At 53.5% G+C, this 15,173-nt stretch overlaps 2 protein-coding genes across 14 annotated transcripts in view; one reads left to right on the top strand and one right to left on the bottom strand.

The window, feature by feature from the left end:
- Positions 1-1,639: 1,639 nt before the first annotated feature.
- LOC133756522 (collagen alpha-1(I) chain) lies at positions 1,640-3,559 on the bottom strand. The gene is made up of 3 exons (XM_062187196.1): positions 3,057-3,559; positions 2,514-2,702; positions 1,640-2,243 (listed from the first exon to the last, which is right to left on the bottom strand). Exons 1-3 carry the CDS (start codon positions 3,557-3,559, stop codon positions 1,640-1,642), a joined length of 1,296 nt encoding a protein of 431 aa, XP_062043180.1.
- The window catches only part of TRERF1 (transcriptional regulating factor 1), a 225,583-nt gene continuing 212,196 nt past the window's right edge, over positions 1,787-15,173 (top strand). For 5 of the 13 annotated variants that reach the window (XM_062186127.1, XM_062186126.1, XM_062186125.1 and 2 more), the window contains exons 1-2: positions 1,788-2,041; positions 5,156-5,241. The gene's annotated coding sequence lies outside the window, so the exon portion shown is untranslated. Of the gene's footprint in view, positions 2,042-4,460; positions 4,732-5,155; positions 5,242-15,173 lie in introns of those variants that run through there. The other 8 variants (XM_062186121.1, XM_062186114.1, XM_062186117.1 and 5 more) reach the window with 7 other exon arrangements.

The raw sequence follows: 15,173 nt of genomic DNA, 5'->3' as shown, positions 1-15,173 counted from the left end.
AAAGATGTATTTATTTATTTATTTATTTATTTATGAGAGAGAGAGAGAGAGAGAGAGAGAGGTCTTCTATCTGCTGTTTCATTCCCCAAATATCTGCAACAGCTGGGGCTGGGCCGATCCGAAGCCAGGAGCATGAGCTTCTTCTGTGTCTCCCACGTGGGTGCAGGGGCCCAAGCACCCGGGTCATCTTCTACTGCTTTCCCAGGCCATTAGCAGGGAGCTGGGAACTGGAGCAGCCAGGACATGAACAGGCAGCTATAGGGGGTGCCTTTGCCACACGCAGAGGCTCAACCTGCCACACCACAGCGTTGAGGGTCAGTATTCAACAGGGAAAGCTTGGCTTCAGGTTGGCCAGGATGGAAAGGGGCGAGTTCCATAATCTCTGAGCCTCCATTTCTGTCTGATCTGTATAAGAAGGCTCATGAAGACTTGAGGCAGATCTAACGGGACAGTGCAAGTCTGGTATGTAGCACAGTGCCTGGCACACAGAAGGGTGCTCAACAAATAGTAGTGACAGCACAGAGGAGGGGAAAGATCCACAAGGCACTGAATCACTTGCTCCTGTCAAGAGCTCAGGAAATGGTTCCCATTGTTAGAACAGCCTCTTTAGGACTGGGGCTGAAGGGGGGAAGGAGGGGAAAGGGTGGGAGTTGGGGCGAGAGGAAGGTGGCGGCTCTGCCTAGACTGGAGAAAGGATGTTGGACATAAAGAGTTAAACGGGGACTCAAGTTCTCGCTGGGAAACAGCTAAACTCTTTGTCTTCTGGCTGCTAACCCTGGTTGCCTCCACCAAGGGAAAACGGTGGGTGGCAGACAAGGTGGGAGGGAGACTTCTTGCTGTTTATTTGAGTTTGGAAACCATGTGAATGCATTAAACCTATTCTTAAAAAAAAAAAAAAAAATTCCACTAGAAAGTCTTTTATCACAGCAGCAAGCGCTGAGCATGGCCAGACTAGGACCCAACCATACTAACAGTCCTCTTACGTCACCCTAGGGGTGCAGGGCAAGAATGGGACTCTCTCAGCCCGACGCCAGCTTCAGCAGCACAGGGTGACGTTTCCATTTCAGCCTTCCTCCTTCATATTCCAAGAGTCCAGAACCTGTGCTCACAGGTTGGACCCTCCCCTCCCCAGGGTGGACTGTATTGGCTAAATGAGGCCTTTGTATGTCTTGTCTTTCCCAGTGTTTTAGGCCATACTTTCCAAACGCAAATCAGTTAAGACTCTGGGGACCTGATTTTCTAGAGTCTTTGGGAAGAGTAAGGGGAAGGGGGGTGGACACACATAACGCCACTCACAAATAATCAAGAAGTTGCCTATTTGCCTAGATATGGCTCCAAGGCTTTTACATACATTAACTCATTTCAACTACACAATAACACTTCGCCATAGTAAATCATTTCCATTGCCATTGTGCAGGCAAAGAAACCCGAATCTTGAGGTTAAGTGCCTTGCCCAAGGTCAGAGCCTGCTCCGCTAACCACTTGGCAACACTGCCTCTCCGTTGGCAACGTGCAGAGCGGAGATTCTTTGCTGTGAAGAGCAGCCATCAGGCCCTGAACCCTTCTCTGCAGCTTCTGGTTTAAGAGCCAGGAAAAGACCAGGGTGTACATTTCCGCATTGACCCCGGGGCCATTTAAGCTACTCTCTCTCCAAGCTCAGGTCCTTATCGGCCCCAGGGAGGAGTTTTAGATGGAAAGGACCTCTCCTCCCACTACGGGTGTGTGCAGGAGGTGGGAGGGGCGCGGGCTGAGGTTTGTGGGCGGTGCGCTGCTCGCCCCAGGTCCTCAGAGGAACCTGGGCGTTCTGAGGCTCCGTCCCGGCCAACTCCCGCTTGGGAGCGCGGGCCCCCGGGGCAGAGATGACGCTGTAGCCCGGCCGCTCCTCCGTGGCTTGGAGAAGGGCCGCAGCCCCTCCGCCACGACGTCTGGGTGCACCTCGTAGCCCTACCGGAGTTAGAGATGAGGGTGCGCCTGCAGGAAGGCTTCTTGGAGGTGGTGACAGCTGAGGCAATCCCGAAGGTCTGGCCGCAGTCAGTAAGAGGTGGACGGGAAAGGGTTGGGCCCCCCACCCCAACCCCCACCCCCGGAACAAAGGAGGCACGACGGGGCTTACACTGTGCGAGGGAGAGCTGTGCAGAGGTCTGCAGGGGCGAGTTCGCGCAGGGGCTTCGGAGCGCGGCTTCATTCTGAGAGCAGCGGGGAGGGCTCGGGGGGCGTCGTGAGTTTTGGAAAGACCCCTCCAGCTGCTGGAGAAGAACGGCGGGGGGGGGGGCGGGCTCTCGCTTCTAGAAAGCAGTCTAGCTGAGAGGTGATGGAGGACTGAGGCAGGGGTGGGGGAGACCCGGCAGCCGCAGCCCTCGCCTCCCTGCTGCACTGCGCGCGGCCCCCGGCTCTCCTGGCTCCATAGCGAGCTGGGCGCCGGCCAGCGCTCCTCGCTCGCCTTCTCTCCGGCTCAGGTGCTCCAGCCCCGGCAGGGCGAGGCGAGCCCACCGCTGACGACGGAGAACCGTTACCCCTCAAAAAGCACAAAACCCTCGGCGGCTTTTGGCGGCAGCCTCCCCGGCGCCCATGACCTCATGCTTTGAGCTCCCATACAGCCCTCCCGCGCCCTGTCCACACCCATGCTCCCGGGTGGGGGTGGGAAAGGGAAGGCGGCGAAGGGCCCGGGAGCGGGCTTTGGGGAGAGGGGCGCAGCGATTTCCCTTCTCGGAGAAGAGGACGGTGTTAACTTTCCCTCGTGCAAAGAAAAAAAAAAAAAAAAAAAAAAAAAAAAACGCTCGCCGTCTCGCGGGTCCTCCAGGGGACACACGCCTCGAACCCCGCTGGAGGCGATCTGCTCACTCAACTCTCCCAGGCTCGCGTTTCCCGGGACCCGCAAAGCCGCCGGGAGAGGTTGGGGGCCACGGGGCTGCGTTCTCCCCGGTCTCTGATCCCGCTGGCGGGCGCGCCTTTGCGGGACCCAGGGGCTGTTCTGCCCTCACCCCCCGCCCCCGCCCTCCAGCACCCCGCCTCCCCCCCCCAGGCCCGCGACGTCGAGGCTGGAACCCTCCGCTCGCCTTTCAGCCCGCGCCCTGCCCCCTGCTCGCAGCTGCTCTCGGGCTGGGTGCAGCGGTTTCCCCCGCAGAGGAGGAGGAGGAGACAGCGCTAGGGAGCGACTCCGGGCTCGGGTTTCCGCACCAATGCCGAGCAGCCCCGGGCGGCCCCCGGCGGCCGGCCCTCCTCCCCGGCACCACGTTCCACAGTCATGGCGCGCGAGGAGGGGCGAGCGCGCCCCCGCCCCTCGCCTCGCCGCCGGCCCCGGCCCCTCTCCTAGGCAACCTCCCTCCCCGGCCTGCTGCGCCGCCGACACGGAGACCCCTCCCCAGAGAGCTGCCTTTCCAGCCAGCGCCGGCTGCAGCGCCCCTCCCCGCCCCCATCGGGGCGGAGGGATGGAGCCGCGCGCTCCGCGAACCTCCAGCCCCTTCCCCGGAGCCCCAGCCCCTCTCGAGCCCCACGGAGGCCCGGGCGCGGCGGGGGTAGGCGAGGACTGTCTCCTCGCAGCCCGCCCACGCCTTGGCATCTTTGCAAACCTATATATATATATATAAAATAAAGCACAGCCTCCCCCCTCCCGCCCTGCCTCCCCGCCATCCCAGTCCTTAGATTGAAAAGCGCGTTACAATAACCGGGACGGTTACGCAGGAAGCAATCCTGCACGGGTCCGGCTCTCAGGCGGCAGCTTCCCGGCCACGCTGCCGGCTCCCGGGCCTCGATTTGCCGGCCATGCCGGAGAGCCTGCGGCGCCGCGGGGCTGACAGGTCCGGCACGGGGCCGCGACTGGGCCCAAGTCCGCCGTCCCATCCACGTCCGGAGACTTGCCGGGCTACAAAAGGTGCAATCTCACGCACACGCAAGGCGCCCAGATACAGTCGGCAGCGCACCGCCGGGGAGGCTGCGAACAATGCGCCCGGCGGCCCGCGCCCGGTGCAGCGCGGCGCCCCGGGGGACAGGGCCCGCGGGCGGGGGCCGAGGCGGAGGACCCGCCGGCCGCGGCGCTGGACACCTTACTTCCTGCTTTCCCCGCCCGCGACCAGACCCAGCTCTGCGGAGGGATATCTCTCCCCTCCTCTGTCCCTCTCCCTCCCTCCCTCCCCCCCCACGCCGGGCTTCGACTCCCCCCCCCCAACACCCCGCCTTTCTCCTTTTGCAAGAAAATAATTTGACAGTCGATTTGCTGACAGGGGAGGAATTTGCATCCTGGATTTAAAAAAAAAAAAAAAAAAGGCCGAGAGGAGCTTGGGAACGGTTGCTAGGGGTGGGTAATGGGTGAAAAGGAGGGGGGGGTGTCGGGGAGCGGAGAAGGAGGGCCGAGGGAGGGGGCGAGGGTGGGGAGCGATGCACAAGGTAAGGCCAGGTTGCGGCGGCCCCGGGCCCGAGTGGGCTGCGGCCGGGGGAGGGGCGAGAGATGCATATGTATTTCTGTCTCCCCAGCACACCCCCTTGCCTAGCAGCAATGGCTGAGAGGCGGTGCAAGCAGATGGGGAGTAAGTTTCCTGAAGGGGCGGGCGGCTGCACGCGCGCAGCCCCGCGCTGCCAATTTCCACCGGGGAGGGAGAGTGGCTGGATGCGGAGAGTTTGGAGTTGCTCGCGGCGGAGGGCAGGCAGCGGAGCAGGGCCGGGGCGGGGGGCTGGCGGGCGCTGTATCTGGGAGTAAGTTTCCAGGATCGGGAGAGCCTGCACGCTGGCTCGCTAGTAAGTTTCTGGCCGGGGAGGGCGCGTGGGGAGGAGGCGAGGGAGGGGTGCATGTATATAGAAGGGGGGAGGGGGGAGCAGATTTCCTGCGGGGAGGCTGAATACATATGGAGAGTAGATTTCCTGAAGGGAGGGTGGCGGCGTACACGGACCGAGTTAAGTTTCTTGCTGGGGTGGTGGCGGTGGGGTGGTGCTCGGGCGACCCTGAGGTTCCCACCCGGGGTGGGGTGGGGGGAGCACGCTGCTGGGGGCGGGGGGGGGAGAGGGCGAGAGGCCGGGCTCCCTGCTGGGGAGAGGGGCTTGCATCTGGGGAGTATGTTTCCTGGCGGAGCGATATTTGTTTACAGGCTGAGGGCAGTACTGTAAGTGAGTAGCTCTGCAAGGAGGCCGCTGACATAAATTAATATTGAAATTACTCCATCAGCTCCGCTCGCCCCCCGGCCCACCCCCCCGAGAGGAGACTGGTCTTGTGGTCGGATTGCCCATGCACTTGTTGCAGAAACAGCCAAGGTAGGCAAAAAGCTTATTAAGTTTCATTTTGAAAACGTTAGTCGGGGGATGCTCCGTGAGAAGACGGAGGGGTGTGTGTGTGTGTGTGCGCGGAGAAGGACCTGTGCCCCCCACCTGGCCCCCCGCCGCTTTACTTTTCGGTGTGTACGCAGGGCCTGCTCCCCTCTTCCCTCGCTGGGCTGCACGGCATCCCAGCAAGGGGGAGGGGTGAGGTGGCCGCTGTAATTGGCAACCCCGGCCTAAAGGGGGGTGGCGGCGGTGGGCTTGCAGTTGAAGGTTGTGATGTTATAAAGCCTTCATTCTTCCAGCCGAGAAACCGCAGGACCCTGGGGATGTGCCTTTTGGGGTTTCTGACATGATGCATGTGTGCATGTACATGCGCCTGCGGGCTCCGTGGGGGCTGGGTACTCCCCAGAAGTTAGTGCGGCCACCCAGATGGGAGAAACGCGCCAGGCGGGGGTCAGCTTGCCCCTTGGCGCCCCAACTTCGTTTTGGGAGGCCGGGAAGTTGGAGCCGGTGGTCTGCAGAAGTAGGTATTAAAACCAAAACCAAAGCGCCCATGCCCCGGCCGGCCGGCAGAGGCGGAGAGCACCTGGCAGGCGGCCTGTGGCCCGCGGTGGGCTGGATGGAGCATGTGCGCCCGGCGTGCTCAGGTTGAAGGGACGCCTGCGGTGCCTCAGGGTGCCTTCCGCCGGCCGGCGGGAGCCCGCGTTCTGCCCCCCGACGGCGGGCAGCTCTGGGGAGCGAACGTGCCTCGCAGTGTGGCCTGGGTTGGTTTGCCAAGTGCGTGGAAGTCGTGCGTGGGGGACAGCTCGGAACGCGCCCCCTGGAAGGCGAGGCAGGTTGTTCAGCAGGCCCGGGAGCAGAGTTCTGGGGAAGGAGTTCTGCGTTGTCCCAGTGAGTACCAGCCTTCTGCATCAGGTTCCCTCCCCCAGGAAGGAGTTCAGCGTCAGAAAATGTTGTTTTCAGGCCCCCTGGAAGGAGAGGAACAGGAGTCCTCCGGGCTGCTGGCTTGGGTAGCCGGCAGGCGCTGCCTCCCCGGCCTGCTTCCTTGGCCCTCAGCCTCCTGGTTCCTGCACAGGAGTAGTTGGTGCTGGCCTCAGGTGCCTGGCCCGTGCTGGCGGTTTTAGGGTTGCCAGGATGGTTTCAGCGCTGGGCTCCGATCTAGAGATAATGGGTGGGGTAGACCGAAGTTGTGTAAGCTTTATTCGGTTCTGTAGATGGGCTCAGTTCTAGAAGGGAAAAACATGGGTTAAAAAAAGAAATCTCTTTCCATGTAACTGATGGACACTGCTTTTTTTTTTTTCTCTTCCTGTCATCAGATTTCCAGATGAAGGCTTGATATTTGTCAGTTTGAGAACTGAGTTGGTTGTGGATTAAATATTATTGCTACTTATCAAATGATCCTAGCTAGGTATTAGTTAAGCAAATTAGCTATTATCCCCCCCCCCCAAAGAAAATCTGTTTGCTGCATGTATATGCTGGGGGAGTTGACACAATCTTAATGTGTGTTTATTTCAGGGCAAAATTATTTACATGCCTAACCTCGAAGCCAAAAGCAATCATTCAGGTTTATATATATATATATATATATATATATATATATATATGAGATTTATTTTATTGTCTTGGTTTGGCCATTAATCAAGTCACAGTAGCTTTTTTTTTCCTCTTCCACGGAGAATGTTCTTGTGGTAATAAAGGTTTGAAGGCCCATGAATCACAATTCATTCTTTTTAAAATATTGTGGTGATTGTCAGGATTTGATTTATAGGAATTGATACCGGGAGTGACACACCTCTTTGGGCCCCGCCCTTCTAGACATGTCCATTTTTGCCAAAGGGCTGTTTAGAAACCAGCTTGACATCTCAAAAAGAGCATTTCCCTTCTGCTTTATAAGCACTGAGAAGATTAATTTTGCAGGTTCCACAGTAAACATGGGTCTTTTCACAGCTTGGTAAGCAGGCATCCACATAGCAGGCATGTGTTAATATCACATAGCACTTATGTGCGCTTGCTGTGAAAACAGTTGTTCTATGAACTGTGTGGAAAGTACTCAGTTTTGCCTCCTCCAACCGGCCTGGGCCTGTGGTTTTTGTCGGGTTAGGAGCTTAAATTGTAAAAGAGGGGACAGACTGTAGTGTTCTCTGCTGCTTATATAATAAAATGTGTGGTCACAGAAACAAGCTTATTTATCATTTTCTCTTCTTTTTATGGGGTGAGTTGGTCAGACTAACCAAAAGCATTCGTTCTGGGGAAAGGATAGGGACTCTCCATAAAGTTGATTAGTTAGGGAGTGTTAAAATTGTCTTGCGTCCGGTACTTGGCTCAAATAGACAGTATTTATTTATAAAGAGACAAAGAACTTTTAAGGTGGCTTGATGATCAAGGCAGGGGGAAGACATCTCTGGAAAGAAAAGTAGGGAGGGCACCCATTTCTAGCCATTTCTGGGCTTGGGATTCTTTTATCTTAAAAGTGTGTGGTTTGATCCATGAGTTCCCTTCTGGCTCTGAGAGTCTGTGCCTGTGGGGCGGGGTCTGCAGAGGTCTCTTCCTGGGCCAACGGCCAAATTGCTTCATGGACTTGGGTGAGTTGATTAACTTCTGTTTTTGTCTTCTCATGGAGAAAGTGGATTTGTCCGTCGGCATTCCACAGAGGACTCTAAGGGCAGCCTGGTAATCTTGACTATCAGATGCTGGGAAATATTTCTGACAAGTCTGCTACTGACTTGAACAAAACAATTCTTAATTCTGTGTGCTAAGAGAGAGAGAGTGGGGCACCAAAAATCATTTCAGTTCATCTTAGACGTGTCCTCGCCAGCCAGCTGGTTCACTGGTCTAATGCTTGGTCAAGTCTATGGTTAATTGAGCTGTTATTCCCAGGCAGTGGGAAGCTTTGGGGAGGAATGGGAACTCTGAAGGTGCAAAGGGGGCTTTGCCCAATGTCTTTGGAGCAGTCACAAGTGGGTAGTTGAGATTTGGCTGAATATTCATGATAGGGCTCATAATGATGATATTGTAGTAGTCACTTCTGAGATACCATATATTTCACCATGGGCATTTTGGAAGAAAGCTCTTGATGTTTTTATTGACTTTGAACATTGACATGAAAAGTAAGGATCCAGACAAGTGGCTCAGACCCCAGGCGGTATGAGCAGTGCTGATTGTCTGGCTCTAAAGGCAGCTGAATTCAGCTCATTTTATTTCTAACCTCATAAAACTGTGTGGCCCAGGGAGTGGGGATGGGAGATGAGAATCAGCTGGGATCTTGTGGATTCAGGATAGTTCTGACTTTGCATGTGGGGTGGGAATCAGGGAGATAAAGGAGAAACTCAAACAGTTGATTTCTTTTATGGGGAGAGGGAGGCAGGAACAGCTGGATTCCACTTCCCGGCAGGCTTTTCCACAGGGCAATGTGGCATTTTTAAGGAATAGTGTAGTCTTCATAACATGAGCTTGACCTCCTGGCTCTCCTGATAAATCTTTTCTCCTGGCTTACAGAAACTACACAAGAAAAAGCTTCTAATATTTTCTATGACTTTTAAGTTCTCATACTGGCTGCTTGTAATTATTTGGGTTTATTGGGGAAATAGTGATTTTTGTATTTGTTCCTCAACATTAAAGAAAATAAACTTTTTGGGGAGGGGATAGAGGAAGAAGGGGAAAAAGAACCTGGGGACCTAAGAGGCAGTGATGACTTTGGGGTTGCAGAATGAAATAACAGTACTTTCTTGCCATTAGCAACCCTGGCTTTTTCATTCATGCATTCAGCAACTACTTATTGAGCACCTACTGTTTGCTGGGCCCTGTGTTAAGGGTCTGGGTATTTGTGGAAGATTATGAGATATAATCCTCTTCCTCTACCCATACCTGCATCGCCACCCCCTAGCTTACAGTACGGGCAAATGTACTGAAGCCATTGAAAGTTTGAAGTGGGAAGTGACACCCCTAACTCGTGTTCCAAGGCGGTGGCATTGGTGGAGAGGAGAGTGGAGAGGGGCAGGTGTGGAACTGGGGAGCCCAGTGAAGAGGCGGGCAGAGCAGGTGAAGTGAGAAGGGGAAGGAGGTGCCTGGAGGAGGGCAGCTGGGTGTGAGATGCCTTAGAGGTGGAGTGGGCGGAGCTTGCTGTTGGGTTCCTTGGGGTGGGTGAGGGGGGAATTCAGGATAGCTGGGATTTCTGACTTGAGCAGTTGGGTGGACGGTGTTGCCCTTTTCTGAGATGGGGGAAGATTGGGAGAGGGAGGGGGCAAAATCAAGACACTTCAGTTTGGGCACCCTAAGTTTGAGATGCTTGCAGACTCAAGGTGCACGTGTCAAGTAGGTCGTCTGATCCAGTCCAGTGCCAGAGGAGCTGGGCAGCCAGGAAGAGTTCCAAATACGGGAACCATCAGCATGGATGCAGAGTCACCACCGGATTTGGCAAAATGGAATCCATTGGTGACTTCAGGAAGGAAAGTTGCGGTGGAGTGAAGGGATGGGTGGGACCAAGATTGGAGTGGAGTGGGGTGGGTGGGGAATATGAAGTGAGGAACTTGGGATAGCACGTGTAGTCAACTTTTTGGGAAGATTTGATCATGAAAAGGGGCCAGAAGTGGATGGGGAGCTGAAAGGACATGTACATGCAGGGAAGGATTTTCTTTGCAAGGGATCGCTATGTGAGGACGCTTCTAAAAGTCTGTGGAAAATGGGATTGAAAGTCTGAGATTAGGGACTGGTGTTGTGGAGCAGCAGGTTAGGCCTGGCCCAGCCCCAGCTGTTGTTGGCATTTGGGGAGTGAACCAGGGGATGGAAGTACTCTCTCTCTCTCTCCCTCTCTGTGACTTTCTGTCACTCTGCCTTTCAAGTAGATTAAAATAAACAGTTCTTTTTATTTATTTATTTATTAAAGATTTATTTATTTATTTGAAAGGCAGAGTTACAGGGAGGCAAAGTCAGAGAGAGAGAGAGAGAGAATGAACTTTCATCCGCTGGTTCACTCCCCAAATGGCTGCAACGGCCGGGACTGTGCCAACCCGAAGCCAGGAGCCAAGAGCTTCTTCCCGGTCTCCCATGTGGGTGCAGGGACCCAAGGACTTGGTACATCTTCCACTGCTTTCCTAGGCTATTAGCAGAGACCTGGGTTGGAAGTGGAGCAGACACAACTTGAACCGGCACCCATATGGGATGCCGGCACTGCAGGTGGCGGTTTCACCTGCTGTACCACAGCACCGGCCCCAAAATAAACAATTATTAAAAGTATGAGTTTATTTGATTGCAAAATTTTTTTTGTAGCCCGTAGAAAATATGTATTATGAAGAAACTATGGATTTCAATTTGTTGCACCCAAGTAAACTCATACTTTAAAACATTATTTATTTATTTGAGAAGCAGAGAGACACAGAAAGAGACAAAGAGAAAGAAAGAGAGCTCTTTATTTGCTGGTTTGCTCCCCAAATGCCAGCAATGGCTGGAGCTGGGCCAGGGGCAAAGCTTGGACCTAGAAACTCAACCAAATCCCCCACATGGGTGGCAGAGACCCCAGACTTGAGCCCTCATCACTGCTTCCCAAGGTCTGCGTTATCAAGAAGCTGGAATCAGCAGTGAGGGCTGGGAATCAAACCCAGGCACTCTGATGTGGGACATGGGCATCTTCCCTGCTAGGCCAGACACTCGCCCCAGACTCATACATGTTGAAGTACCCTCATGTTTGTATACTGGTGGGGAAGCTCGCTGGAGAGGGAGTGACTGATGGGGAGAAATGGGTTGGATCAGTTGAGCAGACGCCGCTGAGAACGCATTAGGGGAAGAGCCCACCTTTGCTGGGGGAGAGGCCTGTCCTCCATGCCCACAGATGGAAAAGCAGAGGAGAGTGAAGATGCCCGCGAGGGAGGGCCTCAGAGAGGGGACACTCACTGCCTTTGGGAAGGGGTTTGGGCCGAGGACCTGACACAGCCAGCAACTGCAGGAGTTAACCTGCATCCAAAATTGTCCTGCATGTTTCTGAGCGTTTGATTGCCATCGTGAGTGGCACAGAGCATTGATAGACTCTTTTGCTTGGGGAAAGGATGCTTCAGTTACAGTAATTTGAGCCTCATATTAGATTTTGTTTTTCTTAATTTGAGAGGGGAAGAGAGAGAGAGAGAGAGAGCGCGCGCTCTAGTCCTGCTGGCTCAAGTATTTAAATATCTGCAGTGGCTAGGGCTGGGCCAGCCAAAGCTGGGAGCGGGCACTCAATCAAGGTGTCTCCTCTCACGTGGGTGGCAGGAGCCCAAGTATGAGCCCTCGCCACTGCCTCCCAGGGTTTGCATCAGCAGGAAGCTGGAGTGAGAACGGGAGCTGGATATTGAACTCAGGTACTCCGATATGAGCTGGAGGCATCTTCAGCGGTATCTTAACCTTGAGGCCACTTGCCCGCCCATGTTAGCTTTTAAAACTATGATTGTCAAAAGACTGCTGTGTTTTTTAACCCTTTTCAAAACTTAGTGGGTACTTTTAGGTTTTGAGCCAAAAAAAAAAAAAAAATCTAAAAAAAAAAAAAAAAAAAAAAAAAGGCCAAGCACCACCCCTGGTTCAGGCTGCTTTTCACAGAAATAGCACACAGACCTGGCCAGGCTGGTGGAGTCCAGCCGCTGGTGGGGGCTGGGGAGCAGGGAGGAGGCAGAGCTGTGAGGAAGGAGAAGGAAGGGAGAGCTGTGTTGAGGTCTAGCTCTGTTCCGAGGCCCTGGACAAGTCAGCCGCCCAGCCTGTCTCTGCATTTGTAAAGAGAGGGTGACACCATCTGTCGCCTCTCCTCTTCGAGTTGTGCGAGGTGGCATCAGATAATGCACAGAAAGTGCTATGTAAACTGTAAGCGGCGTGGTACACAGGCAGCAGCGAGGTGACTTGATCTTCAGCCAGATCTTTTCTGATACCAAATCTGCAAACCAACCAGAGCTGCTCCTAAAAACTCCGCTCCCTGGGTCTGCTCCTGCTGTCGTGCCCTTCTTGTAGTCTACACGAAACTGCTCTTTTTGTTGCAAGGCTGGCATCAGAAGGCTGGCTGTGAGATGCCAGTCAGCATAGGTTCAGACCCTGATTCCGTGTGCAGAATTTGAGACCTGGCCACACAAAGGACCAGACAAATTGGGTTTGTTCCCCTCAAAGAGCCTTGTGAACTGGGAGCAGGGGAACCTTGAACCTACTGGAAAACCCAACAGTGGCCCCGCGGTCTTAGCTGTCTTCGTGTGCATCCAGCGTCTGTTTTGCCAATGAGTTGTGCTGTAAAGCCGAGCCCATGTAAAAGCAGTCATCATTTCCCCTTAATCTGACTGTACATGCTGGAAACACATTGCCCATTTAAAAAAATATCCGATGCTTCTCACTCTGCCTCTGCTGAAGAGAGTGAGGCTGTATTTTTGTATTGTTTTTATTATGGAAAAACTTTCAACACATACAAACAGCAGATAGACTAGCGTAGTTAACTCCTGTGTACCCAACAGGGAGACTCAGCAGCCAGTGAGGTTCTGCCACATCTAGCTCTGGAGAATGGGTCTTCTTTTTTTTTTTTTTTTTTGACAGGCAGAGTGGATAGTGTGAGAGAGAGACAGAGAGAAAGGTCTTCCTTTTTGCCGTTGGTTCACCCTCCAATGGCCGCTGCGGCTGGCGCATCTCACTGATCCGAAGCCAGGAGCCAGGTGCCTCTCCTGGTCTCCAATGCGGGTGCAGGGCCCAAGCACTTGGGCCATCCTCCAACTGCCTTCCCGGGCAGTCCCAACCGGGACTAGAACCCGGTGTGCCGGCGCCGCAAGGTGGAGGATTAGCCTGTTGAGCCACGGCGATGGCCGAGAATGGGTCTTCTTTCTGGGCTGGCCTACTAAACATATTCATCTGGTTCTGAGGCATCGGTGGAACCCGATCAACTTGTTTTCATAGAGGAAGGACAGAAAGAAAAATCAGAAAGAGAGGAAATGGATGCCACCATGGAAATCACTAGTGTTTACCTAGCATTTGATAGTTCCAAAGCCTCTTTTTTATGACTTCCAACGGTGGTAGAAGGTAGATGGCTTTATGGCTGAGGGAAGTGAAGCTCAAGACATAGAAGGGAAAAAAGAAAAAGCAATGCCTAACCTGGAGTGTCGTGTCTATCCAATGTCTGGAGCCCTGGTTTAGTGCCAAGACTTGTATGATCTCCAGGCCTAAGGAGTCAGAGTGTGATACAGAACGTGGGGTAGCTTTGACAAGTTCATGGCAGCATGGAACTCAAGTTTATCTTGGTGCAAAATATTGTGAAATCCTCAGACAGTTTTTTCATACTCTTTTCCATACACTTTCCATACTTTTCCATTCACTCGTTGAAAACGCCTTGTAGGCATGGATTTTTTTGTAGCAAATACATTGATAATTCCATTTCCCATGAAGTTTGGGACATATCGTTGTGTGTGCAAGAGATCATGGGTGCAAAGAAGGTCACCTGGGTATTCTGGGCTTCCAACTCCGATGACCTCAGTTGGAAGTACTCAGATGACTGAAGCATATTTTGGGGACTACTTTTTTTTTCTATTAACTGAATGGTCTGCCTCTAGTGTTTGGGAGCACACAGCTCCAAGGATTTCTTTTAATTAAGGCCAAGACTCAACTTTAACAAATCGGGCAGCTCTTCTCCACCAGTCTCTTGCAGTCAACTCTGTCCCTTCTGGGAGTCCTTGGGGGAGCCACCTGGGCAGTGCAGTGGTCACTTCTGGATGGTGTGGCCTTGGCCCCGCGCAGTTGGCTAGCTGGGGAAGAATCCTTCCCCAGAGTCTCCGGGAGTGGGGATGGGAGGGTCCCTCTAGGTCCCTGGGGAACTGCCTCCCCTCTAACTCTTTTAAAAGATTTTTTTTTTTTTAATGAAAAAGAAAAAGAGATGGAGTTGATGCTGAAGGGGTTATAATGGGAGTGTTGTTGGAGTCTGTTGTCATCACAAAAGGAGATACCAAACTCCCTGAACGTTCAACTCAGTAACGAGGCTGATTGTGAAGTAGCGGCACTTGGTCGCTGTTCTGTTGTAATTGGTGACTGTGTGTGCCGTGCCAGCCGAGGGGTGGGGGGAGCCGCGGGAGATAAGGACATTTAGGGGCCTCTTTCTTGAAGAGTTTGAGCCGCTTTAGAAGCCAGCCTGGAATTTAAGTGACTGTCCCATGCGGACCCACGTCTTTCTGGAGGGCTGTGTGTGCCAGGGCGCTGGGGTGGGCTCCTGTCGCCCTTGGCTTTTAAAGGGATGTAGTTGTCATACTTGCCAAGGGGCGTGTCTTTCATCCCTTCTGGACTGCGGACTTGTGGGCGACAGAACCTTGTCACCTCTCCTTTTTCTATTTACTTATTTATTTACTTTCCTTTCTTATTTGAATGGCAGAGAGACAGAGAGGAGAGAGAGAGATCTTCCATTCACTGATTCATTCCCCAAATGCCTGTACCAGCCGGGGCACTTAGCAGGTGCACTTTAGCAGGGCACCTGATGGGAAGCAGAGGAGCTGGGCCTTGAAGCATGCACTCTGACATGAGATATTGGCGTCCCACGCAGCAACTTAGCCATTGGCACCAAACGCCTGCCCGGTCTCTCCTTTTAGCACCCTCAGCATCTAGCACAGAGCCTAGTGCTAGTTAGTGCTGTATATATGCTTATTTATTTAAGATTTAGCTGGATTTTTGGGAGGAGGGGGGGAGTTTGATTGTTTCTGTTTTGCCTCTGGTTTTCTCCCCATTGGTTTTTCTTGGAGGGAGAAATCCAGGCCTGTCTCCCACCAGGCCCAGCCCTTGCAGCTGCAATCAGAGACCAGACCGGAGAAATAGTTCCTTCCCCCTTGCCATGGCCTTGCAGCCCTTAGCTGGGGTGGCTTCGCTGAGCCCTGCAGTACAGATGCGGTCCCATCCCCCAGCCCCTTTAATAAGTGACATTTTGTTAAATCAGTTATTCAAGGCCTTATCTGTATTTCTGT

This window comes from Lepus europaeus, chromosome 3 (assembly GCF_033115175.1).
Source record: "Lepus europaeus isolate LE1 chromosome 3, mLepTim1.pri, whole genome shotgun sequence".
NCBI lineage: Eukaryota > Metazoa > Chordata > Mammalia > Lagomorpha > Leporidae > Lepus > Lepus europaeus.
This window is presented reverse-complemented; position numbering and strand designations above follow the sequence as displayed.

Excerpts from the sequence above, each read along its gene's own strand:
- LOC133756522 (XM_062187196.1), bottom strand. The coding sequence starts at position 3,559 with ATGCCAAGGCGTGGGCGGGCTGCGAGGAGACAGTCCTCGCCTACCCCC. Across the intron at positions 2,703-3,056 it reads GGCAGGGCGCGGGCTGAAAG|GGAAATCGCTGCGCCCCTCT; the intron begins GCGAGCGGAGGG and ends TTCTCCGAGAAG. Across the intron at positions 2,244-2,513 it reads GGTTTTGTGCTTTTTGAGGG|CTGGAGGGGTCTTTCCAAAA; the intron begins GTAACGGTTCTC and ends CTTCTCCAGCAG.